This window comes from Anolis carolinensis, chromosome 3 (assembly GCF_035594765.1).
Source record: "Anolis carolinensis isolate JA03-04 chromosome 3, rAnoCar3.1.pri, whole genome shotgun sequence".
In the NCBI taxonomy this organism is placed as follows: domain Eukaryota; kingdom Metazoa; phylum Chordata; class Lepidosauria; order Squamata; family Dactyloidae; genus Anolis; species Anolis carolinensis.
The window spans coordinates 8,590,776-8,616,361 of record NC_085843.1 but is presented as its reverse complement, the minus strand read 5'-3'; the positions used below and the strand labels follow the sequence as shown (position 1 = coordinate 8,616,361).

General features: G+C 44.5%; 2 protein-coding genes across 3 annotated transcripts in view; one reads left to right on the top strand and one right to left on the bottom strand.

Annotated features, from left to right (window-relative positions):
* Positions 1–7,734: 7,734 nt before the first annotated feature.
* LOC134297319 (uncharacterized) lies at positions 7,735–13,384 on the bottom strand. Its single transcript, XM_062974482.1, has 2 exons — positions 11,328–13,384; positions 7,735–8,112 (listed from the first exon to the last, which is right to left on the bottom strand). The coding sequence occupies exons 1-2, from the start codon at positions 12,954–12,956 to the stop codon at positions 8,005–8,007; spliced, it is 1,737 nt and encodes a 578-aa protein (XP_062830552.1). The 5' UTR covers positions 12,957–13,384; the 3' UTR covers positions 7,735–8,004.
* A 7,344-nt stretch (positions 13,385–20,728) lies between these two features.
* The window catches only part of fchsd2 (FCH and double SH3 domains 2), a 181,986-nt gene continuing 177,128 nt past the window's right edge, over positions 20,729–25,586 (top strand). Inside the window, exon 1 of one of the 2 annotated variants that reach the window (XM_008117766.3) lies at positions 20,729–20,932. In XM_008117766.3, coding sequence (XP_008115973.1) covers positions 20,912–20,932 — 21 coding nt within the window. In that variant the 5' untranslated portion in view covers positions 20,729–20,911. The remainder of the gene's footprint in view (positions 20,933–25,586) is intronic. The other variant, XM_003225416.4, reaches the window with a different exon arrangement.

Genomic DNA, 25,586 nt, shown 5'->3' with positions numbered 1-25,586 from the left:
CACATTCATACACATTGGAGCCCTGGTGGCGAAATGTGTTAAAGCACTGAGCTGCTGAACTTGCAGACTGAAAGGTGCCAGGTTCAAATCCTAGGAGCGGAGTGAGCGCCCGCTGTTGCTCCAGCTTCTGCCAACCTAGCAGTTCGAAAACATGCCAATGTGAGTAGATCAATAGGTACCGCTCTGGCGGGAAGGTAACGGTGCTCCATACAGTCATGCCGGCCATATGACCTTGGAGGTGTCTACGGACAACGCTGGCTCTTTGGCTTAGAAATGGAGATGAGCATCAACCCCCAGAGTCAGACATGACTGGACTTAACGTCAGGGGAAAACTTTACCTTTTTTCATACATGGACTGGATGGCCCTTGGAGTGCCTTTCAGCTCTACACAGTCTAGAATTAGACTAACTTTTTAAGCCCCTGAATCCCACTCTTCACTCATGTTTAGCTTATACTCTGAATAAACATTAGGAGGAACCAACTGATAGCTGGAGCTGTTCTAGAATAGATGTCTGGGGAAGTCGGTTGAGTCTTCCTTTTTAGAGGTTTTCCAACAGGTCTATATCACTGCTGAGAGATAGCATGGTTTAGTAAACAGTGTGTTAGACTAAACCTTTGAGGACCAGAGTTTGATTCCTCGGCACATAAAAACTCACAGAGATTTCTTTTTTTGTGTCAGGAGTGACTTGAGAAACTGCAAGTCGCTTCTGGTGTGAGAGAATTTGCCATCTGCAAGGACGTTGCCCCGGGGATGCCCAGATGTTTCATGTTTTACCATCCTGTGGGAGGCTTCTCTCATGTCCCTGCATCGGAAGCTGGAGCTGACAGAGGGAGCTCACCCGCTTTCCCGGATTCAAACCGCCGACTGCCGGTCATCAGTCCTTGCTGGCACAAGGGTTTAACCCACTGCACCACCTGGGGCAAGACATAAACTCTCAGTCCTAGAAAACCCTGCAATGGGTTTGCCTTAGGGTCACCATACATCAGAAACAACTTGAAGGCATTCAACAGCAGCAACAAATATGACCACCTCTTTGGGTTTCTCTAGCAGTGCATAGCTGCAATGACACGGTTAGTCTAGTCTTAGGGATCCCACCCAACTTTATCATGCTAGAATGAGCTGCAAAGGAGCTCTTTGACGAGATGGTACGTGACTTAGTCTAGTAAGGCAATTTCTATCCTCATGTCTGTATAAACTTTTCAGAAATGGAGGCTAAGACAGCTAACTGACTGGGATGCATTAGCTGGAGACCCTGCATTGAAAGATAGTTGGACTAGATGGACCATGAGCCTCCTTCCAAATTGAGGACCATAGGATTCATTGCTACTGGGTAATAGGGTAACAATCATTAAAGCTTGGCAATAAGGGATGGTCATTGGCATCTGCTGGGTTTCGGGAGCCTTTGTGAATACCAAAATCCATAGATATTCAAGTCCCATTATATACAACAACATAGTAAAATGATATTGTTTATTTATTTATTTATTTACAGTATTTATATTCCGCTCTTCTCACCCCAAAGGGGACTCAGGGCGGATTACACTGAACATATATATGGCAAACATTCGATACCATCAGACAAACAACATACAGTATAGACACACACAGAGGCATTTTTTTAAACATTTTCCAGCTTCATGAGGGTATGCTCAATTCCAGCCACGGGGGAGCTGTTACTTCATCATCCATGAGTGACACCGAGTGCTGTACTTCCTCATTCCTTTCCACATGTTGCTGGCAGTTTTATGGTGTTGAAAATTAGTTAAATTAGCCTCCTGCATAAAGCATACCTACATTTCCTACTTGACAGATGCAACTATCTTTCGGGCTGCTTCGGTAAACAGCAAGCCGGGCTATTTAATGGCCGGGGGCTTAACCCAACCCGGGCTTCGAACTCATGACCTCTTGGTCAGTAGAGATTTATTGCAGTTGGTTACTAGCCAGCTGCGCCACAGCCCGGCCCATATACAGTAGAGTCTCACTTATCTAACATAAACGGGCCAGCAGAATGTTGGATAAGCGAATATGTTGGATAATAAGGAGGGATTAAGGAAAAGCCTATTAAACATCAAATTAGGTTATGATTTTACAAATTAAGCACCAAAACATCATGTTATACAACAAATTTGACAGAAAAAGTAGTTCAACACGCAATAATGCTATGTAGTAATTACCGTATTTACGAATTTAGCACCAAAATATCACGATGTATTGAAAACATTGACTACAAAAATGTGTTGGATAATCCAGAACGTTGGATAAGCGAGTGTTGGATAAGTGAGACTCTACTGTATTACATATATAACATGACAAAGAACTTATATATACATATAACTTATATTTTATATATATATATATATATATATATATATATATATATATATATATATATATCCAGCCATATCCATATCCATATCCATATCCATATCCATATCCATATCCATATCCATATCCATATCCATATCCATATCCATATCCATATCCATAGTGAAAACCCATATTTGTGTATGTGGTACAGGTGTCCATTCACACAGACAGCATCCGGTGGCCACAAATAGGCTCTAATTCCCAGTGCTGAGGAGCCAGCAAGTCACTCTTTTCCACTGACATGAACATGTAGCCCAACCCCTGCCAATGTCCTTCCCAAACCCTACGGCCCACCACCCAAGGAATGTTTTCGTTTGGGGACCATTTCCTCCTAGATTTTGCCTTTTCCTCCACCACAGGCAGGAATCCCAGGGTTCTCCGTTGCTGTGGAATTTGCATGACCCCGCCTACTGCCCTTCCCTTTCAAATCTGTCTGCAGAACAAACACAGCACAACTACACTTCCTGGAGGAGTTTGGGGGATTGACTCCACATGGTGGAGGTTGTAGTTCACCCTGTATCAAGTCAGAGCACTGTGACTCCTACTGGGGAATGTAGAGGAGTTGTAGTTCACTTACACCCAGAACGCTATGAACACAAACAATGATGGCTCTGGGCCCAACTTGCCATGCATACCTGATAAGCCCAGATTTGAATACTGGTTGGTTTTGAGGGGAATTGCCCTGGACATTTGGGAGTAGTAGGTACTGGGATGTATAGTTCACTTGCAATGAATGAGCACGCTGAACCCCTCCAATGATGGACCAGGACCAAACTTGGCACACAGAGCCCCCATAACCAAAAGAGCATATTGGACAAGTTTGGGGAAAAGGGAGTTATAGTTCACCTGCATCCAAGGAAACAGTGAGCCTCACCGACAATGGACCGGGACCAAACTTTGCACAGAGAAGCCTCATGACCAACTGAACATACTTCAGGGGTTTGTGGGAATGGGCCTTGCTTTTGGGAGTTGTAGTTCACCTCCATCCAAAGAGCACTGAACCCAGCCAACAACAGATCTGGATCAAACTTGGCACACAGACTCAACATAGCCTGCTGTGGATACTGACAGATGTTTTGGGACAATTGCCCCGGAAACCTGGGAGTTGTAGCAGTTCACCCCCATCCAGAGAGCACTGTAGCCAGGCAATGACCAGCCAACGACAGATCTGGACCTCACTTGGTACACAGACCCAAAATGGCCAACTTTGAATACTGGCAGCGTTTGGGGAGGATTGACCCATGATTCTGGGAATTGTAGTCCACCCACTCCAAACTGAGAATACCTAATAATCAAAGAGAAATCAATAATGCCTTTTTCAAATAACCCAGGCATCACCGGGTCCCCAAGCTAGTTGCATATAAAATTACCTTCAAGCTATGTGTATGAGGTGTATATAAAACATAAATGAAGTTATTTTTTTTTATTTGGGTCCCATCTTCAAGATGTATATGCAAATATACCAAAATCTGGGGCGCGGGGGGAATCAAAATACTTCTGAACCCAAGCATTTCTGATTAGGGATGTTCAACCTGTACAATAAGTCCCACATTGTAAATAGTCTTTGGAAACTGTATGGTTTTCAAAGGCTGAAATGACTTTGTGACTTTCTTTGAGAAGATATACTAAAGAAGAATTGTATCTCTTAGTCTATACAGTAGCAAGATGTCAGGCATGTTCCTCCATGGACTTGAAAGCCACATCCCTTCAATGTCTATTTGTCACAGTTCAGGACATGAGCCTTCGTGTTTGATGAATGCAAAGAAAAACTCCAAAAAATGATAAACACTAGGCTAAAGTCACAGGCTAAAGAAAGAAACCGTGACAGAACATAAAATTATCATCCAAAGTGCAGCTCCAGCCCAAGTCTTGATCAGCCCTTTAATTTAAAACACCAAATATAGATGTGAACCAAGAGTAACGCAAGTTGATCATCAAGTAAGACTATAATGTTGATCATCAAGCCAGACTTCTGTTTTAATTAGCACAGGGAAGGATGATGGCTCTTTTATAATTATAATAGTTAGGATTAAATGTACTAAAGTGTAGAGGGCTGATTGTTGTATGCTTCTTAAAGCAGTGTTCATCAAATATGGCCCATGGTGTCAAATCACCATACTTTTTGGATTGGTGCTCCCTCAAGTGGTGGTAAATGCCTATTCGTCACACAATGTGAATGTGTTTTGTGATTTGTCATTGGAAGATAAACACAGAATTATATCGGACAACAACAACAGCAACAGGATTAATCTGTAAGATTTATTGCTGAGATACTTATCCCAGAAGAAATCTCATTGTGGGAGGAGAAACAAATATATCACAAGGAATATATTTTTCTTTTAATGTCTACTAGCTTGGGGACCCAGCAGTGCCCGGGTTATTTGTAAAAGGCATTATTTGTCTTTGAATGTGAGGTATTCTCAGTTTGTAGTGGGTGAACTACAAATCCCAGAATCGTGGGTCAATCTTCCCCAAACCCTGCCAGTATTCAAAGTTGGCCATTTTGGGTCTGTGTCCCAAGTGTGATCCAGATCTGTTGTTGGCTGGGTTCAGTGCTCTTTGGATGGGGGTGAATTACAACAACTCCCAGATTCCTGGGGCAAGTGTCCCAAAACATCTCTCAGTATCCACAGAAGGCTATGTTGAGTCTGTGTTCCAAGTTTGGTCCAGATCAGTCATTGTGATGCCTCATGGGCCTTGTAGTCCCGTTCCTAGTGTCACTGTGGCAGATGAGGATGAAAACATGGGGTTTTCTCCGGATCAACAACAGCCGGACTCCTTCAAGATGCCTGATATTGATGTTCTTGCCCAAAAGCCAATTAAAACCGACCTTGAACAGCTCTCACCTCCCTTCTCTAGGAGACATTCCTTTACTGCAGACAGGGGAGTTAAAGAGCGGGTTCGCAGGAGTTTAAGAATTGCTGCCAAACAAGACACTGATTAGCCATGATTCCCCTGGGAAAATCCAGAGAGTCTCACATCTGCAAAGTTAGGTTTCGTTCCCTGTTCTCTAGGGAAAGAGGACGCTGAACACCTGTTTGGCGGGAAAACGAGACCCCAATATAGGTGCCTGGCACGTTAGAATTGTTGCGGAGTCAACTGAGCAGCTTCAGAAGCAACTTCGTGTTCCCAGCCTTGTGTGGACTTCGCAAAGTCCGCAACCCCAGTTCCTTGCTTTCCGGATCAAGTATTCAAGATTTGTCTAGCCTTGTTTTTAGCCACGGACCTTGTTTTAGAATCTCTGTTTCGCCTTGTTCCTAGTCACGGACCTTGTTTAATGATTCAAGTTTGTTTCCAGCCTTGTTCTTAAGCTACCTTGGACTTCAAAGACTCTGGACATTTTCCCCACACTATTGCCTGGCAATAGTGTGTGTTTCGGTTATTGGATATAAAACTTTGAACTCTAATATCAATTATTGGACAATACATTTTTTAACTTTATTTGACCTCATTTGAAAGGTCAGCTTCTGAACTATATTCTACACTTGTTTTTATTACTTTTATATATTTACTTAATAAAGATATTAGATAGATATTGGCCTCTGCGTCTGGTTCTTGGTGCTCCGTTGCCACGGGCGTGACAGTCATTGGCTGGATTCAGTTCTCTTTGGATGCATGTGAACTACAACTCTCAAAATCAAGGCTCATTCCCACAAACCCCTGCAGTATGTTCAGTTGGTCATGAGGCTTCTCTGTATGAAGTTTGGTCCTGGTCCATTGTCGGTGGGGGCCACTGTTTCTCTGGATGTAGGTGAACTATAACTCCCAGTACCTACTACTCCCAAATGTCCAGGCCAATTCCCCTCCAAACCCACCAGTATTCAAATCTGGGCTTATCAGGTATGCATGGCAAATTTGGTCCAGACCCATCATTGTTTGGGTTCATAGCGTTCTGGGTGTAGCTCCTCTAAATTTCCCAGTAGGAATCACAGTGCTCTAATTTGATGCACCATGTGGAGTCAATCCCCCAAACGTCTCCTCTGTTGTGTTTGTTATGCAGACAGATTTGAAAGGGAAGGGCAGTGGGCGGGGTCATGCAAATTCCACACCAATGAAGAACCCTGGGATGCCTGCCTGTGGTGGAAGAAAAGGCAAAATCTAGGATGAAATGGTCCCCAAACGAAAGCATTCCTTGTGTGGTGGGCCGTAGTGTTTGGGAAGGACATTGGCAGGGGTTGGGCTACATGTTCATAGTGCTCGCTGTAACCTGCAAGGTCCTGTGAGGGAGTGACCTGAGTATAAGCCGAGGAGGTTTTTTTTTTCAGTCCATAAAAGGGCTGAAAAACTAGGTTTATACTCGAGTATATACAGTACTTTATAATTCTATAGCATGGGGTGATGGCAGTTGAAGTGGGATCAAATTGCTATAATTCTGCAGTGTGGATGGCCTCTCTGGGCCTTAACCACTAAAGAGCATCTGATGTTCTGTGCTTCAGAAATAACGATGGAGAATCTATAGATGTCCGGTCTTCAATGCCAACGGTCAAGAGTGCTGGGAGCTATAGTTCTTTCATATATGGTGAGTCATCTATTTGAAAGGTGAAGGTAGGTTGGCCAGGTAAAGGTGAAGATGGTTTTAAGCACAGGATGTCCTAAGCAAGAAGATGGCCGAAGTCAATCTAGGACAGTGTTTCGATTTGCTCCGTCTGTATGTTCTCATCTCAGGACTGGGAGAGCGGCCAGAGTATTCAGAGAGAAATGATTGGCAGTAGCAACAGTCTGCATTGCAAAGCAGATGTTTCCCATGGAGATTAATCTTGCCAAGTGACACCCGAGTAAATATTATGATTCGAAAGCGTGCAGGCCAAGTTTGCAGAGTGCAAGAACAGAAGGGAAGCCAATCTGAAATAGTAGTAACAAGAAGGGACAGTAAGAAAGAAAGAACTCTTGCAACATGGAATATGGATGAAGATACCTATTCTGAGGACTTTATCACACAAACCCAATATTCTGCTATAGTCGCGTTATTGTGGGTAGTAGATACATACAGTATTGAGAACTCCCAATATAGCAACTTTCAATAGAACTAATACACCAATTTGTACTCCTACGATTCTATAATCCTTCAATAGCACCAATTCAGTTGCAAAGATTTGCCAATTCATAGTTCTACAACTGTATAATTTGTCAATCGCACCAATTCAGTTGCACTGATTCTCCAATTTGCTGTACTACTATAATACCTCTGCCTGCTGTCAGAACCCCACCATCCCTACTATTCCTTAATTTTTATTTTCAGTGTAAAGACACAGTTCTAGAGTTTATAAACAAAGAAAGATGCCTATATAAGTTATCAAATAGTTTACTCATCTTCCATACTATGGTGTCAGGCTTACTTCAAAGGACCAGTCTGAACGCAGATCAAAGACAGCTGCTCTCAAACACAATCTTTATTGAAGAATACATGACTTTGGAAAAGTCGAGAATGACCTAATGTTTACATACATCTAATTTTATCACTTCTGATGCAACGTAATATCACACGCAAATATCATCATCAAACCCCACCTTCTGGATCACATTTCCACCAAGGTTTCTATCCCCCCCACACTACAGCAATTATAATTGTTTATACTTTCACCCCTGAGTTCCCAGGCTCATTTTATCTTCTCCCGCCAGGTGCTCGCATGTTTATGTTATGAAGTCAGATTCAGGGCTTGGAAATTCAGCCCTGGGATCTGGCTGCATGACATGGCGCCCCCGTTTTCTTCGTCCTCCTCTTCGGTTCTTCTTTCACCATAGTCCTGAAACAAATCAAACAATAACTCTATGGGTCCATTTTGTCTAAAGTCCCCATATATTTTTTCAGCAAGCTGCGATGGAAGACTGGGTGTATTTTCCCTAAACTTTTTGGCAATGCCAATTGGAAAGTCACTTCATTGATAACACCCTGTATTCTAAATGGTCCAATATATTTGGGGCCCAGTTTTCTTGAAGGTAACCCCAATTTGATGTTTTGGGTACTTAACCACACTAGATCTCCTTTATCTAATTTATCGCCTTCCACCCTCTTTCTGTCTGCGAACGTTTTATACTTTTTGTGTGCTTCTTTTAACGAAGCAGTCACTTGATTCCAACATTCCATCATTTGCGTTTTCCATTTCCCTGCCTCTGTTCCTTCATTTTCTGTCCACCTCGGCAATTGGGGTAAAGGTTGTATTTCATACCCGTAAACTACTTCAAAGGGGGTTTTGTTTGTTGCTGAATGTATAGTTGAATTAAAGGCTAGTTCCGCAAACGCCAACCACCTAGACCAGTCATTTTGTCTCATGTTAGAGTACATTCGAAGGAACTGCCCAAGCGTTTGCTGAGTACGTTCTACCGCCCCGTTTGTCATGGGGTGAAAAGCAGAACTTAAACTCCTTTCTGCTCCTAGCATTTCCAAGAATTTTTCCCAAAATTTTGCTGTGAATTGTACTCCTCTGTCACTGACTACTCTACTTGGACATCCATGTAATTTGTAAATATGGTTTATGTACAATTCAGCTAGTTTCTCAGCCGATGGTAGCTTCGTCAGTGCTATAAAGTGGGCCTGTTTAGAAAACAGGTCTAATACTGTCCAAATATAACGATGTCCTTTGCTGACTGGCAGTTCTCCCACAAAGTCCATAGCTACACATTCCCAAGGCCTGGTAGGTTCCGCTACTGTCTGTAACAATCCCATAGGCTTCCCTCCTCCTGATTTATTTCTGGCACAATCATCACATTGGACAACATGATTCTTTATGTCCTTCCTCATTCCTGGCCACCAACAATGTTTTGCTATTGCCTTTGTTGTTTTGGTAATTCCTGTATGACCAGCGCTCTGGTTGTTGTGAAAACGATGCAGAATCTTAATCCTTAATATTGCTGGGATATACAGTTTCTTGTTTACAAACCAAAATCCCCCCTTCTGGTCCCCCTTTTCCGCGTTGGACGCGATCCATTGATCTCCTTTATAAGACTGTTTTAGTTCATTTCCCCAGTTATCTTCCCCGCCGAGTTCGACAAAAGCCGTGTCCTCCTTTTGGGTTTGTGCTCTTGTCCTGACAGCTAAGCCCCATTGTTTGTCAGAGAATATTGTCCCCTCCTTTGCTGTGGTTAGGCCTTCGTGTTGAGGCATGCGTGAAAGAGCATCTGCCAAGACATTCTGTTTCCCTTGAAAAAACTTTAATTGGAAATCGAATCTGCTGAAGTATTGCGCCCATCTGATTTGTTTGGGGGACAATTTTCTAGGAGACTTTAAATACTGGAGATTCTTATGGTCAGACCAAATTTCGAATGGGATTCCGCTTCCTTCGAGGAAGTGTCGCCAGCATTCTAAGGCTTTTAATATGGCTAATGCCTCTTTTTCCCATATTGGCCAACTTTTTTCAGTTTCGCTGAACTTCCGTGACAAATATCCACAGGGTTTTAAGTTCCCATTTTGATCCTTTTGCAATAGCACTGCCCCGTACGCACAGTCTGAGGCATCGCAATGGATTATGAAAGGGCTCCTGATATCAGGGTGTTTTAGGATGGGTCCTTCAGTGAAGCATTCTTTTAAGGCCTCGAATGCCTTTTGGCATTCTGGCGTCCAACTCAGTTTGGCGCCGGGAGCTTTCACTTTTGCTGTCTCCCCTTTCCCTTTTGTTTTTAAAAGTTCTGTAAGGGGTGCGGTTATTTGTGCAAAGCCTTTTATGAAGGGTCTGTAAAAATTTGCAAACCCCAGAAATGATTGTAATTGCCTCCTTGTTTGAGGCACTCCCCATTCTTTCACATCTGCTACTTTAGCTGGATCCATAGCTAACCCTTCTGGAGACATCCGATATCCCAGAAAGTCAATTTGAGTTTTATTAAATTCACATTTGGACAGTTTTGCGTACAGCTTTGCTTCTCTTAGTCTCTGCAAAACTTCCCGGACCAATTTTACGTGCTTTTCCTTATCTTCAGAAATGATCAAGATATCATCAAGGAATATGAACACCCCTCTGTACAATAACGGGTGTAGTATTTCATTTATAAGCTGCATAAAGCAGCCGCTTCCATTTTTTAACCCGAAAGGCAAAATTTCGTATTCAAAATGGCCGAATGCGCAGGAAAATGCGGTTTTCCAAGTATCCTCCGGTTTGATCCTTAATTTATGATACGCTTCAATTAAATCCAGTTTAGTAAATATGCTCCCTTTCTTCAATACGGTAATTAAATCCTTGACTAAGGGCATAGGGTATTTATTGTCCTTGGTAATTGCGTTTAAATTTCGATAATCAATGCACAATCTTAGGGAATTGTCTTTCTTTCTCCTAAATAACACTGGAGCCCCGAGAGGAGAATTAGATGGCTTAATGAAGCCTCGAGCCAGGTTTTTATCAATGTATTTTCTCAATTCCTCCTTCTCTTGCACAGACATGGGATACACTTTTGGTTTTGGTAAGTCTGCTCCTGGGGTTATTTCAATCCCTACTTCTATATTTCTTTTGGGAGGCAATTTACTGGCCTCTTTCTGATTGAAAACATCCGCAAAGTCTCTGTATTCAGGTGGCAATAGCTGTGGGTCTATTTCCCCTGCTTCGTCTTCCTCGTCCTCCTCTTCTGCAATTTTGCTTATCTCCCATTGCATCTGCTGTTCTTTAAATGCTAAGCTTTTTCCTCTCCAATCTACTTCAGGATTTGCTTGTTCGAGCCATGGTATCCCCAATATTACATGGTATGTGGCAATAGGGGCTATCACAAAGGATATTCTTCCTCCCCATTTGCCTATTTTGCATGGAACTCCCCGTAATTCCTTTGTAGATACTTCCCCAGCAGCGACTGATCCATCTAGCTGCGAAAATGCAATTGGGGAGTCAAGTGCCATCTGCTGGCATTTCAGCGCTCCTGCTAATTCTGGGGTTATAATGTTCCTAGAACACCCGCAGTCTACAAACGCCTTGCAGGTGGCCCGATTTTCTAGCCCCGAGAGGCAAATTGGTACTACTATCATGCGTTTGTCCCGACTCACCAATCTTTCCGAAGATTCTGGGGCCTGCACCTCCTCCTCCGCACGCCTCCCGGTTGCTGGCTTGGGCTTTGGGGCTTTTGGCGGCTCCCCCTTCCGGGCCCAGCATTCCGCTGCTCGGTGGCCCGTCTTCCCACATACAAAGCATCCCGGTTTAGGTTTGTTGTCGTCTCCTCTGGAGGGAATCCCCGGCCTCCCTCCGGGTCTTTCTTGCTTCCTCGTTTCTCCTCGACCTCTCGCCACCGGTCTTTGCTGGCCGCTGCTGCTCCTGAAGCGCTTTACTTGTGCCAGGGTAGATTCGACGCGCCCCGCTAGTTGAATCCATCCCTGGAGCGTCTCGGGGTCGTCTCTGTGCGCTGCCCAGCTGAAAATCTCGGGGCGTAGTCCCTCTTTAAATAGTTCCACTTTGGTTACTTCAGACCACTCCGGTACCCTTTCCGCGAGGTGGAGGAATTCCTCTGCGTACTCGGGCACCGTTTTGTCCCTCTGTTTTATTCCTTTCAGCTGGTCTCGAGCCCTCAATTGCTCTAGCCGGTCTCTGAACCGGTTCTCCAGTGCGGCGAGGAAGCGGGGCACTGACCTCAGGCATGGGTCGCGTCTGGCATGCAATTGCACATACCAGCTGGCTGCTCCTCGCTTTAGTGTGTTGCCGATGGCTCGAACCCTGCTTGCTTCGGAGGGAAATGTGTGTGCGTTGTCTTCCATGTATCCTCTAATGCTAATTAGAAAAAAGTTCAGTTCCTCTGATTCCCCTCCGTATTCCAGCTTGAGATCTTCCCTTCTAGGCATCCATTCTGCAGCCCTTTGATATTGTCTGGGCGGCATGGGGAAGGGTTGCATCAGGTTTCCTCGGGTGGCTCCTTGGAACACGCCGCGCCCCACTCCGGTGGTCATTCTGCGCGGCTCCTGGAAGTCTGCCGCCGCTGTTGGCTCTTCCGCCCATCCGCATACTGGCCTAGCTGTAGCCTCCTCATCTCGCCTTTCCTCGTCGTACGGCACATCCTCCTCCTCTTCCTGGACCCCCCGCTCCTCTCCGCCTTCGTCTGCGAATCCACTGGACCCGATCCCTGGCCCCAGTGGCCTTTCCACCCCGACGCCCATTCGGGGGGTTGGGAGCTCTGTTGGAGACGGCGGCCTCAGGGTCCCCAGGGCTCGCTGACGCTCCACTTCTCGCGCCATGCTGCCCCGGAACTGCAGCTCCCGCCAGTATTCCTCATCTCCCTCGTCCCTTGCCGCCACGGGGCTCTGCGTTGACGCCCGCTGGCCCCTCTGGCTCCAATCTCCTTCTTTGCTTGGTTCTCTCTCGGCGCCATATCGGCTGGCCTCCTTCTGGAGATTCTCTTCCAATAATGGCACCAATCTCCCCACGGTTTCCGACAGCCTGGATAAATTAGTTTCCAGGATGGATAACCGCAGGGCCACGGTCTCCGGCATACTTCCTCCAGATCCCCAACTGGTTTCTGCAGCTGCAGAGACGCCTCTTCCGAGCCTGGGAATTCTCTGGGTCACGCCGTTCGGCTTGGGGTACCCCGTAGAGGAAGCTATGGCTTGCAGCGTCTCTTCTCTCTTCGGCCGGGCCCCTTGCAAAGGCCTCTCTGCCTCATTTGGGCTTTGATCTTCTTCCTCGCTCATTATCACTTCACTGCGAATTCCGCAGGAGGGTGAGAAATGGGATTCTCGACTTTAATGTCAGGCTTACTTCAAAGGACCAGTCTGAACGCAGATCAAAGACAGCTGCTCTCAAACACAATCTTTATTGAAGAATACATGACTTTGGAAAAGTCGAGAATGACCTAATGTTTACATACATCTAATTTTATCACTTCTGATGCAACGTAATATCACACGCAAATATCATCATCAAACCCCACCTTCTGGATCACATTTCCACCAAGGTTTCTATCCCCCCCACACTACAGCAATTATAATTGTTTATACTTTCACCCCTGAGTTCCCAGGCTCATTTTATCTTCTCCCGCCAGGTGCTCGCATGTTTATGTTATGAAGTCAGATTCAGGGCTTGGAAATTCAGCCCTGGGATCTGGCTGCATGACACTATGGTGTGTATGTGCATGTCAGGACTGATTGCTCTACAGCCTATTCATTGGTCTTTTGGGCAGTCCAGGGTATCTGCAATACTCTTTTCCAGTGCAACATCTCAAATAAATCCATAATCAGCTCTCCATATTTGCTGGGGCTAGCAGCACGGGACCCTTGTGAACATGAAAAACCACAAATTTATTTATTTATTTACAGTATTTACAGAAATTGCTGTTTGTTTTACCTTTATAGGAATTCCTAGATCTTGGCTCTGTGGTCAACTTTCATTGGAAGCTGACCATAATAATAATAATAATAATAATAATAATAATAATAATAATAATAATAATAATAATCTCAAAATCAATGGAGGCAACACCATCAAGGCCATAAACACCTGGGCCATACCTGTCATAAGATATACTGCTAGCATCATAAACTGGACACAGGTGGAACTGGACAATTTGGACAGAAAAACAAGAAAACTCCATGATCATTCATCATTCACTGCACCCTCGCAGTGATGTTGACCGGCTCTATCTGCCTAGAAGATCAGGGGGCAGAGGACTCCTACAAGTAAAACAAGCAGTCAAAGAAGAACATGCCCTGGAAGAATATGTAAAGCAAAGTGAAGAACCTGCTTTGATTGAAGTCAAAAATCAGAAACTCCTCAAAGCACAGCAGACAAAAAACCAGTACAAGAAAACGGCACTACAAACTAGAGCTGACATCTGGCACAACAAAACATTGCATGGAACGTTCCTTGACAAAATTGAAGGAAAAGCTGGTAAGGAGAAGACCTGGCTCTGGCTCACGAATGGGACCCTGAAGAAGGAGACAGAAGGCCTGATCCTTGCAGCCCAGGAGCAAGACATCAGAACAAAGGCAATTAAGATCGAAAAATCAGCTGATGACCCAAAATGCAGACTGTGCAAGGAACCTGACGAAACCATTGACCATATCCTCAGCTGCTGTAAGAAAATCGCACAGACAGACTACAAACAGAGGCACAACTATGTGGCCCAAATGATTCATTGGAACTTATGCCTCAAGTACCATCTTCCAGTAGAAACGAACTGGTGGGATCATAAACCTGCAAAAGTATTGGAAAATGAGCACGCAAAGATACTGTGGGACTTCCGAATCCAGACTGACAAAGTTCTGGAACACAACACACCAGACATCACAGTTGTGGAAAAGAAAAAGGTTTGGATCATTGATGTCGCCATCCCAGGTGACAGTCGCATTGACGAAAAATAACAGGAAAAACTCAGCCGCTATCAGGACCTCAAGATTGAACTTCAAAGACTTTGGCAGAAACCAGTGCAGGTGGTCCCGGTGGTGATGGGCACATTGGGTGCTGTGCCAAAAGATATCAACCGACATTTGGAAACAATAGACACTGACAAAATTACGATCTGCTGACTGCAAAAAGCCACCCTACTGGGATCTGCACGCATTATCCAAAAATACATCACACAGTCCTAGACACTTGGGAAGTGTTCGACTTGTGATTTTGTGATCCGAGGTCCAGCATATCTATCTTGTTTGCTGTGTTATAATAGAATAATAATAATAATAATAATAATAATAATAATAATAATAACAACAACAACAACCCTCAGCCCTCAATCCTAATCCTTAACCCTAAGCCTATATTCTGCTCTATCTCCCCGAAGGGACTCAAGGCAGATTATAAACATACATACGGCAAGCATTCAATGCATTCATAAAATTAACAAGGACAGACAATACACACAAACAGAGGCAAAGGCATTTCCCATCTCATTACCGACATCTTGGAGACTGTGCTCGACTCTGGCAACGGGGTGTGTGTGTGTGCTGTTGCTCCATTTTCCATGCCGAGGAGCTTTGTTGTCCTTAGACATCCTCCCGATTGATGTCTTTAAGGGTACCTTTTATTAGGTTAAGGTAAAGGTTTTCCCCTGATGTTAAGTCCAGTTATGTCTGACTCTGGAGGTTGGTGCTTATCTCTATTTCTAAACCAAAGAGCCGGCATTGTCCGTAGACACCTCCAAGGTCATGTGGCTGGCATGATGGCATGGAGTGCCGTTACCTTCCCGCCAGAGTGATACCTATTGATCTACTCACATTAGCATGTTTTCGAACTGCTAGGTTGGCAGAAGCTGGAGCTAACAGCGGGTGCTCATTCCGCTCCCGGGATTTGAACCTGGGAGCTTTTATTACCTCCCCACTAAAAGCAGTACCTATTTATCTACCCGCATGTCTGTTTTCAATCTGCTAGGTGGGCAGGGTGCTGGGGCTGATGGCAGGTGCTCACCCCGACTCAAGCTCGAACTGCCGACCTTTGGATCGGCAGGATTTTTCTCCAGCTAGTGGTTAGCCCTCTGTGCTAAGCCCAGCCCCTCATGTATTGGATGACAAGTTTCCCAGAGAGATGATCTCTCTAGAAATCTTTAGATCCTCCAGCACAACTGAATAAAGTTGACCATTAAGTCATACTGGAGGACCTAGAGTTTCCTAGAGACTTTGGTGTTTAATGATAGTTCTTTACACTTTACCTCTAGATGTTCATGGACCACAATTCTTATCAGGTTTGGCTTCCATGGCCAATGACGACAGATGATGGAAAGTGAAGTCCAACCACATCCTCCATCCCAAATACGTATCAACCGGAAGCATCTCTGCAGACTATTAGGGAGGGCTGACCTATTTGGAGAACCTTTGGACTGAATCTTGGACCTTTCACACGTAAAGCTTTGACTTTGCCACTGAAATATGACCTTTTACCTTAGTTTCACATTTAGGATGTGTGCCACCTTGATGGATGACTACAGTATGCATAAAAAATATCTTGATGTCTTGATAATATGTGCATTCAAGTCGAGTGTCAATTTAGGTGATTCCATGACCTTCTCAAATAATTTTCTAAGACAAGGTGTTTTGGCCAGATCCTTCCTCTGAAATAAAATCTATAGTACCTGGTGGTCTCCCATCCAAGTCTTAGCCAGGGGAGATCCTGCTTAGCATCCAATATTTAGAGTTGTGGTTCTCAACCTGTGGGTCCCCAGATGTTTTGGCCTTCAACTCCCAGAATTCCTAACAGATTTCTGGGAGTTGTAGACCAAAACATCTGGGGTTGAGAACCACAGCTCTAGAGAATTTAGACTACATGCTAAAGAGGAGTCAGCAGTGTGATGCAGCAGCAAATAATGCCAATGCAGTTCTAGGTTGCATCAACAGGACTAAAAGAAGTAACAGTACCATTGTGTTCAGCTTGGATCAAACCACCAGAATTCTCTTTCTGACTCAGATCCTCTAGATGAACTTTCCCCAATTTGGCACCTTCCAGATGTTTTGGACAACACATTCCATAACCCCAAGCTAGCTTTTCCAGATGTTTCTTGGGAACTTTTAAGCAGGCAACAGCATGCAAAACATATTGTAATATGAGTCTTTTTGACACCCACGTTGCGCCCTTGTTTTCCAATGTGGTATTATTGTTGTCCTGGCATTTTTGGTAGGTGTTTTTACAGCTGGAGGAGAATAAATCCCCACTGAATCTGTGGGAGGATTTCGGCCTCCGCATTATATAATTGGATTGCAACAGCTGGACTCCATTAGAAAAAGCTTGTCTCCAAGGAATTATCAAAACATGCTATCAAAATAGATGAGTGTGTATCCTTACTCCAGTGTTTGAACTCATGATGAAACGAGATACACTTTAATTAACGTGTTCTATATCATTGTATAAATGACCATTCTTCCAATGACAGGCTAAAATATTTTTTTATTCAGGAGTTGTATTGTATTTCATTATTTTAACAGTTTTTGTTTTTGTTTTAAGTAAGGCATGAGCAAACTTCGGCCCTCCAGGTGTTTTGGACTTCAACTCCCACAATTCCTAACAGCCTACCGGCTGTTAGGAATTGTGGGAGTTAAAGTCCAAAACACCTGGAGGGAGGGCCAAAGTTTGCCCTCCTCTCACAGCCTCCTCCAGCTGTGCAATGGGATGAATTGTCAAAGGCAAGCTGTTAGTTCCAATCCAAAACACTGCAGAGTCTTGGTCACAGTTAGCAGAGATTTTATAGCACAGCCTCTGATCTTGTAAAATAGCTCACTGCTTGAATAAGCACGCATGAGCTCTGGCTTTCATCTAAACTCCTGTCGCACCTCAGGTTAGCTTCACCTTGCTAAAGACACCAGACTGCACACCAGATGTAGTCCTTTGTAGTTTATTAAGGAATAGGGGGAAAGATAGTTCATAAAAGGCAAAAGTTCAGTTCCAAAAGATAGTTATAAAAACAAGGCTGTAAGAACAAATCCATGGAAACATTAGGCATGAAACAAGGTCCTTAAAACGAAGCCAAAGTCCCAGAAACGAGGAAACATCCAGGTTACAAGATAATACAGGAAAGCAGAGTTAGTTCTTGATTCAAGCGAGGAAATTGCTTTGACGAACATTTCTCTCTCAGCAGACTGTTTTAATAGCATAACATGAAGGCATTTCTTTGCCCTTTGATCTCCCTCTTATTTGCTAATCTGAGACTTCTGCGCAACCCCCAAAATTCCAGATGACTAGCCCGATCTAGAGAAGCGGCCTCATCGCTTTCAAGGCCACAGGACTCATTAGTGTTATCAAACTGAGACTGGGAACTGCTCTCCCTTTCTGTTTCTTGCACCTGAAAACCATCATCATTAACATAATTTCTTCCTGTGGGAAAGCCTCCCTGTTCCCCATTTCCCACAGCAGGAACACTCTGCACCTGAATCCCATAATTTCCATCAGAGTCATCCTGAAACTCATCCTGAACCTGAATCCCATCACCCTGAAACTGCATCCCAGAATCCTCATCAGAGTCACACAAAGGCTGAGTCACAACAACTCCTTTGGAGGTTTATTCTTCCGTCATTGCTACTTACAACTCTTTACTGGTCTACTATCAGTATTGAGAGATACTCACAACCATAACAACGAGGATGGCGATGGATTACCGATGCAGAGAGATCATGGCAAGCTATCTAAGATGGCAAAGAGTAAGCTCATGGCCCATTCCTCCTTCCAGGGAGGAAATAACTGAACTTTCTCTCTAGCATCACATCTCTACTTTTGTTGACCCTTCAGTGGACTGTGCTGTAAACACATGTGCATTAAAACTGTATTTTTTTACACACACTGGAGGTACACAGCTGTGGCGCAGGCTGGTAGCAGTCAGCTGCAGCCAGCTGAGACCAATCACTCTGACCAAGAGGTCATGAGTTCGAGACCAGCTCGGAGCTGCGTTTGTTTCTGTCTTTGTTCTATGTTAAGGCATTGAATGTTTGCCTTATATGTGTAATGTGATCCACCCTGAGTCTCCTTCGGGGTGAGAAGGGCAGAATATAAATACTGTAAACAAATAAATACATGCATGCAATGCATTTCTATCTAATACAGCATTTTCCCACCTGATACTATAATTCTTTCTGGACATGTGGATAATGTCCAGAAAGAACCCTTGTCGGTTTGAAGCAAGTGTGAATGTTGCAATGAGCAAGCTTGAATTAGCATTTGAGTAGCAATGAAGCTGCGAAGTCAACCAGTGAGGGTATTTGCATATTTATTTATTTATTTAATACATTTATATCCCGCCCTTCTCACCACGAAGGAGACTCAGAGCGGCTTACAAATTAAATTTACATACAATATTATATGATTAGCATAGCACAATACTGGCAATAAATTACCATATTGTGTTATATCTATATATTGTAATATTATTAATAATATTACATGTAATGTATAATATATAATTAATATTATTATATTGTATTATTAGTATTATATTGTATTGCAAAATATTATTAATATTATATGCATATACAATATATTATTATATATTATTGTAAATTATATTGTATATAATATACAAATGCATGGAGGTAGCTTGGCTGTTGTTGCCTGGAGGCATCCTCTGCTTGGCCCTCGGTTGCTTGTTGTCTAGAGTTCTCCTGTTTCTGAATGGTGTTCATTATTTACTGTCTTGGTCACAGTCAGATACCCTCACTGATTGACAGCTTCATTCATTCCACAGCACTGCATCGGGATCTGTTCCCTGGGTAAAGAGGATGCCTTCTTCCTGCCACTAGAGGGCGCTAAGAGCATTGCTTTGGGGATTTGAGTAAAGCAGATCGGGCATGCGCAGTTGCAATGAAGTGCGCGAGAGGAAGGGGGGCTTTTATAGCCAGCAGCGAGACGAGCGCATGCGCACTCCGACGCTCGCTGCCGCTCCTTCCCCCCCAACTCACGCACGCGCAGTACGCCCTCTGTTGGCTGTCTCTCCTTATCCCTGCTCGCGCGTTCCCTTGGCCACGCCCCCTTTCCTCGCTCTTGATTTTGGTTCTCTTTCTGTCATTCATTCTAACTGCTCCTAAGGGTGGGCGGGGACCGAGCAATCGGCTTGCCACGCCCCCTTGTGGCCACGCCTCTTCCTATTCTGGCCCCTCCCACAAGGCGCGAAAATGCCTTGTCTCGCTCCCTCAGCATCTTCTAGGTGAGGCCTAGAAGGGGGCGGGACCAAATCAGGCCCCGCCCCCTGATCTCCCTTTCCCCTCCTCTCCCGCTAGGGGAGGGCGGATGTTCTTCTGCGCATGCGCTGTGTTTCTATCTCCTTAACAAGCAAGGGAAATGGACATCCTCGGCCACGCCCCCTTATAGGCCACGCCCCATGTCTCCCTTTCCTTTCCCCTCTCCCGCCAGGGGAGGGCGGAGATTCTTCTGCGCAGGCGCTCTTTCTATCTTTACCTAGTGAGGGAAATGGACAGCCCTCTGACCACGCCCCTTCTCTCATGGCCACGCCCACTGCGCGGTGTGAGATATTGTCTTGTCTTCCAACGCTTGAAACAATCCCCTTCGTCGGCCACGCCCCTCACTCTTTAGCCATGCCTCCTCGCTCTTTAGCCACGCCCCCTTCTCCTGCGGGTTGTGCGGCGTTGTCTTGTCTTCCAACGCTGGAAACAATCCCCCCTCATCGGCCACGCCCTCACTCTTTAACCACGCCCCTCACTTTTTACCACGCCCCCTTCTCCTGCGGGGTGTGCGACATTGTCTTGTCTTCTAACGCTGGAAACAATCCCCACTCGTCGGCCACGCCCTCACTCTTTAGCCACGCCCCTCACTCTTTAGCCACGCCCTCTTCTCATGCGGAGTGTACGGCGTTGTCTTGTCTTCCAGCGCCGGAATCAGTCCGCCTCGTCGGCCACGCCCCTCCCTTTTGCCACGCCCCCTCTTCATTCCGAATTCCTCTAAAACCGTTAGGTGGCGCGAGCTTCTCACGCGCGCCGTTCGTTCCCCCTGGCCACGCCCCCTCCTCCTCCTCCTCCTCCTCCTCCTCCTCGCGCCGCCCCTCCCACCGCTCGCTTCAGCCCCTGCCGCTGCTGTAGAAGAAGAAGAAGGAGAAGAAGAGGGACCGCGGCCGGCGTCTCCTTCTCTTGCCGCTATTATTATTATTGCTGCCGCCGTCCGGGGCGGGGAAGGGATTGATGTGGAGGCCCAGAGCGGCCCCGCCGCCGCCGTCATCGCCGCCATGCAGCCCCCGCCGAGGAAGGTGAGCGCAGAGAGGCGCCCAGCCACGGAGGGGGGCTTCAGAGGGGGCGGCCATGATGGGGAGTCAGCCTGAGGTGAAAAGGAATGCCCTGCCTGAGGAGAAAAGGGGCGGAAAAGGGCAGCCGTGTTTATCAAGGGGCTTCATAAAGTGATGGGGAAGGGGCTCAAGGAAGGAAGGAAAGCAAGCGGGTACTGGAAGGAGGGCCTTCTGGCCTGGCGGGAATGGGATGGGAGAAGGACGGGGGAGCGACAGAGAGAGAGGAGGGCTGCCAAGGTCGCAAAGGAGAGGAATAGCATTATTATTAATTATTATTATTAGGAGGGGGCAGGGGCCCTGTGAATAGAGGAACAATAAGTTATCGTTATTGGCTGATAAGGTGTCACAAGAAGAAGAAGAGGTGGTGGCAGGTGTATTATTAGTATTATTATTGGCTGACAAGGCAGCATACTATTACGATATTATTATTATTATTATTAGGAGGGGGCAGGGGTCCTGTGAATAGAGGAACAATAAGTTATCGTTATTGGCTGATAAGGTGTCACAAGAAGAAGAAGAGGTGGTGGCAGGTGTATTATTAGTATTATTATTGGCTGACAAGGCAGCATATTATTACGATATTATATTATTATTATTATTATTAGGAGGGGGCAGGGGCCCTCTGAATAGAAGAACAATAAGTTATCATTATTGGCTGATAAGGTGTCACAAGACGAAGAAGAGGTGGTGGCAGGTGTATTATTAGTATTATTATTGGCTGACAAGGCGGCATACTATTGTAATACTATATTATAAATATTGGCTTACAAGGCGGCATACTATTACGATATTATATTATTATTATTGCTATTATTATTGGCCGCCAAGGTGCCACAGAGGAGGATAAAGAAGGAGATGTAATGGCAGGTGTATTATTAGTATTATTATTGGTTGACAAGGCGGCATACTATTACAATATTACATTATAAATATTGGCTGACAAGGCGGCATATTATTGCAATATTATATTATAAATATTGGCTGACAAGGCAGCATACTATTACAATATTATATTGTTGTTATTGCTATTATTGGCCGCCAAGGTGCCACAGAGGAGGATAAAAAAAGAAGATGTAATGGCAGGTGTGAGCCCCCGGTAGCACAATGTGTTAAAGCGCTGAGCTGCTGAACTTGCAGACCAGAAGGGAGTTTGAAAATATGCAAATGTGAGTAGATCAATAGGTACTTCTCCGGTGGGAAGGTAACGGTGCTCCATGCAGTCATGCCGGCCACATGACCTTGGAGGTCTCTACGAACAACACTGGCTCTTTGGCTTAGACATGGAGATAAGCACCAACCCTCAGAATTAGACATGACTGGACTTAATGTCAGGGGAAACCTTTACCGTTTACCTAATGGCAGGTGTGTTATTAGTATTATTACTGGCTGACAAGGCAGCATACTATTATAATAGGTTGCTGTGAGTCTTTCGGGCTGTATGGCCGTGTTCCAAAATCGTTTTTTCCTAAGGAGAAAAAGCTTCTGGAACATGGCCATACAGCCCGAAAGACTCACAGCAACCTAGTGATTTTGGCCATGAAAGCTTTCAACAGTACTAATATGTTATATTACTATTATTGGCTGACAAGGCAGCATGCTATTATAATAGTACACTATTATATTTGTATATTATTATTATTGGCGTACAAGGTGCCACAGAGGAGGATAAAGAAGAGGTGGTGGCAGGTGTATTGTTAAAATTATTATTGGCTGAGAAAGCGGTATGCTGTTATACTATTATATTATTATTATTATTGGCTGATAAGGCAGCATACTTTTACAATATTATACTATATGATGATGATTATTATTGTTATTGTTATTATTATTGGCTGACAAGGTGCCACAGAGGAGGATAAAGAAAAAGAGGTGGCAGGTGTATTATTAATATTATTATTGGCTGACAAGGCAGCATACTGTTATATTAATATTATTATCATTACTATTATTGGTTGACAAGGTGCTACAAAGGAGTATGAAGAAGAGGTGGTGGCAGTTGTATTATTATTATTATTGGCTGAAAACACAGCATACTATTATAGTGTTGTTGTTGTTGTTATTATTATTATTATTATTATTATTGGCTGACAAGCTGGCATAGAGGAGGACAAGGAAGAAGAGGACAGGGCAGGTACCTTATTATTACTATCATTATAATTATTGGGTGACAAGGTGTCACAGAGGAGGAGAAAGTAGAAGTCGTTATGGCAGGTGTATTATTATTATTATTATTATTATTATTATTATTATTGGCTGACAAGGTGGCACAGAGGACAATAAAGAAGAAGAGGAGGTTGCAGGTGCCTTGTTGTTGTCGTTGTTGTTATTGGCTGACAAGGTGGTATAGACGAGGAGGAGATGGCTGCCATATGGTAGCAGAGGTATGGTGGAACTGACCAGGTAAGGCACAGAGGAGAAGGGCACACACCTAGCTGAAAGGTGTCAGAAATTTCATAGAGGCTTTTTTGTGTGCTGTGGCTTCTTGTGAGCATAAGGATATGCCACTGCTGCCAATAACTGTGGTGTTAAGACAGGTGCTGCAAGGTTTGCTGCTCTGGAAGGGCAGTGGAGATGGAAAGGGCACCTGCATGGTGTAACGAACAGGACTTGCAATCGCTTGAGGAGGGGGGGCTGGCAGGTAAATTGCATGGTCTGATAGAAGAAACACTTCATTCTAAAGGGAGCGATGGGGGAAGATTAGCAGCAAGATTGTGACAGGTTGCAGTCAGGTGGAAAAGGGGATGGTGCTGAAGAGAGAGGCCACAGGAGGAGAAAAGGTGCTGAAGATGCCAAAGAAAGAGAAAGGCATGCTGCAAAGGTTTTATCTGAATGAAAGAGACCTTTCTGTTGGGATTTTTAATTCGGCACTGAAGCTGCTAGAGGCACTGGCAGGCTGAAGGTGGCATGGGGCTTTTAGTGATTTGGAAATTGGGTTTGTCAAATGGAAAGGGGTTTAGAGGCAGACTGCAATGAGATCTAGCTCCCCTCTCCATATACACAGATTCAGTCATAGAACTGTAGAGGTGGCCATCCAGCCAAGCTCTTTCTGCCATGCAGGAAAATACAATCCAAGCCCTCTCAACAGACCATCCAGCCTCTGTTTAAAAGATCTTCACAGAAGGAGACTCCATTGGATTCCCAGGCACTATATTCCATCGCAAAACAGCGTTTACTATCATGAAGTTCTTTCTAATATTCAGGTGGAATCCCTTTTCCTGTAGTTTGAACCATTGTTCCATTGTCCTCCTAGTCTCTGGAGCAGCAGAAAACAAGCCGCTCTGAGTCCTCTTCGGGGTGAGAAGGGCGGCATATAAATGTAGCAAATAAATAAATAAATTGTCATCCCCCCTTCACTTCTTAATGTGACATCCTTTTAAGTATTTAAACATGATCACCATGTCCCCTCTCAACCTTCTTTTCTCCAAGGTAAACCTGCCAACTACATTAGCTGCTCCTCATATGGATTCATGGTTTCCAGACCTTTGACTATTTTGGTCACCCTTCTCTGGAAACGTTCCAGCTGGTCAAAATCCTTATTGAATCGTGCAATCCCTTGAGGAGGGAGCTAGCAGGTAAACTGCAAATCTCTCAGGGGCTGGTGGTGAAAAGAAATGCCAAGATGTAGCTTGAATGAGAATCATAGGAACATTTTCAGCCAGGGGAGGTGTCGACAGGTTGCAGTCAGGTGGAAATGGGATGCTGCTGAAGATGCCAGAGATATGCTTGCATTAAGAGGAGTGTGAGAAAGCCGGGAATGAGTGAATGCTGCAGAGGCTTTGCTTGAATTAAGAGACTTTTCTTTTTGAGAATTTAATTCAGTGCCATTCACGTTGCTGGAAAATAAGGGGCACTAACAGGCTGGAGGCTATTCTGGCAGCGTATTCTCTCTCACTCTCTCTCTCTCTCTCTCTCTCTCTCTGTGTATGTGTGTGTGTGTGTGTGTGTGTGAATGCTTAAAGGCAGGCTGCAATGAGCTACAGTTGGTCCTCCGTATGCACAGAAGCAATAATTCCTGGTTTGAAAATATTTATAATACAAAAAATAAACTTTGATTTTGCCATTTTTATATAAGAAGGACTATTTTTATTACATTATTGCATATAAGGGAATTGAGTATCCACAGATTTTGGTATCCTGGGGTGGGGTGGGGTATCCTGAAATCAAAGCTAGGTGATACCAATGGCCCACTATAGTCTGGATGGTGCCTATGGTTAACAAGAAGCAATAGTTGGAGACTGCTTTAAAGCGGGAGAGAGTTGATGAAACCACATTACAGCTGTTGAATGATTTTGAAGGTAGGGTGCAGGGGTGTGTGAAAAAGCAATGACAGACCTGCAGATTAATAAAAAAGGTGATCTGCAAAGGCAGTAAAGAACTGGGATCCATTGCAGCAATTTGGGTAGTATGGTGAGTGACACTAGGTTCAGGTTGCGTGGGAGGCTTGGAGACTGCCTCATTTATTTGGAACTAGTGATAATTTTAGATGGATGAGGTTGGCTGTTAAAGAAAGTTGGGAGCAAACTGGCTTCAAAGTGCTGGAATACAAGGTATGCCTATTGTGTAAGATGAATGAGGTAGTGATCTTTGGCCTTTTGTAGATGCTGTAGTTTTGAGAACT

Coding starts and splice junctions, on each gene's coding strand:
- LOC134297319 (XM_062974482.1), bottom strand. CDS start 12,956: ATGAGCGAGGAAGAAGATCAAAGCCCAAATGAGGCAGAGAGGCCTTTG. Junction 8,113..11,327: donor CAGAATCTTCGGAAAGATTG/GTGAGTCGGGAC, acceptor GATTTGTTTCAG/GACTATGGTGAAAGAAGAAC.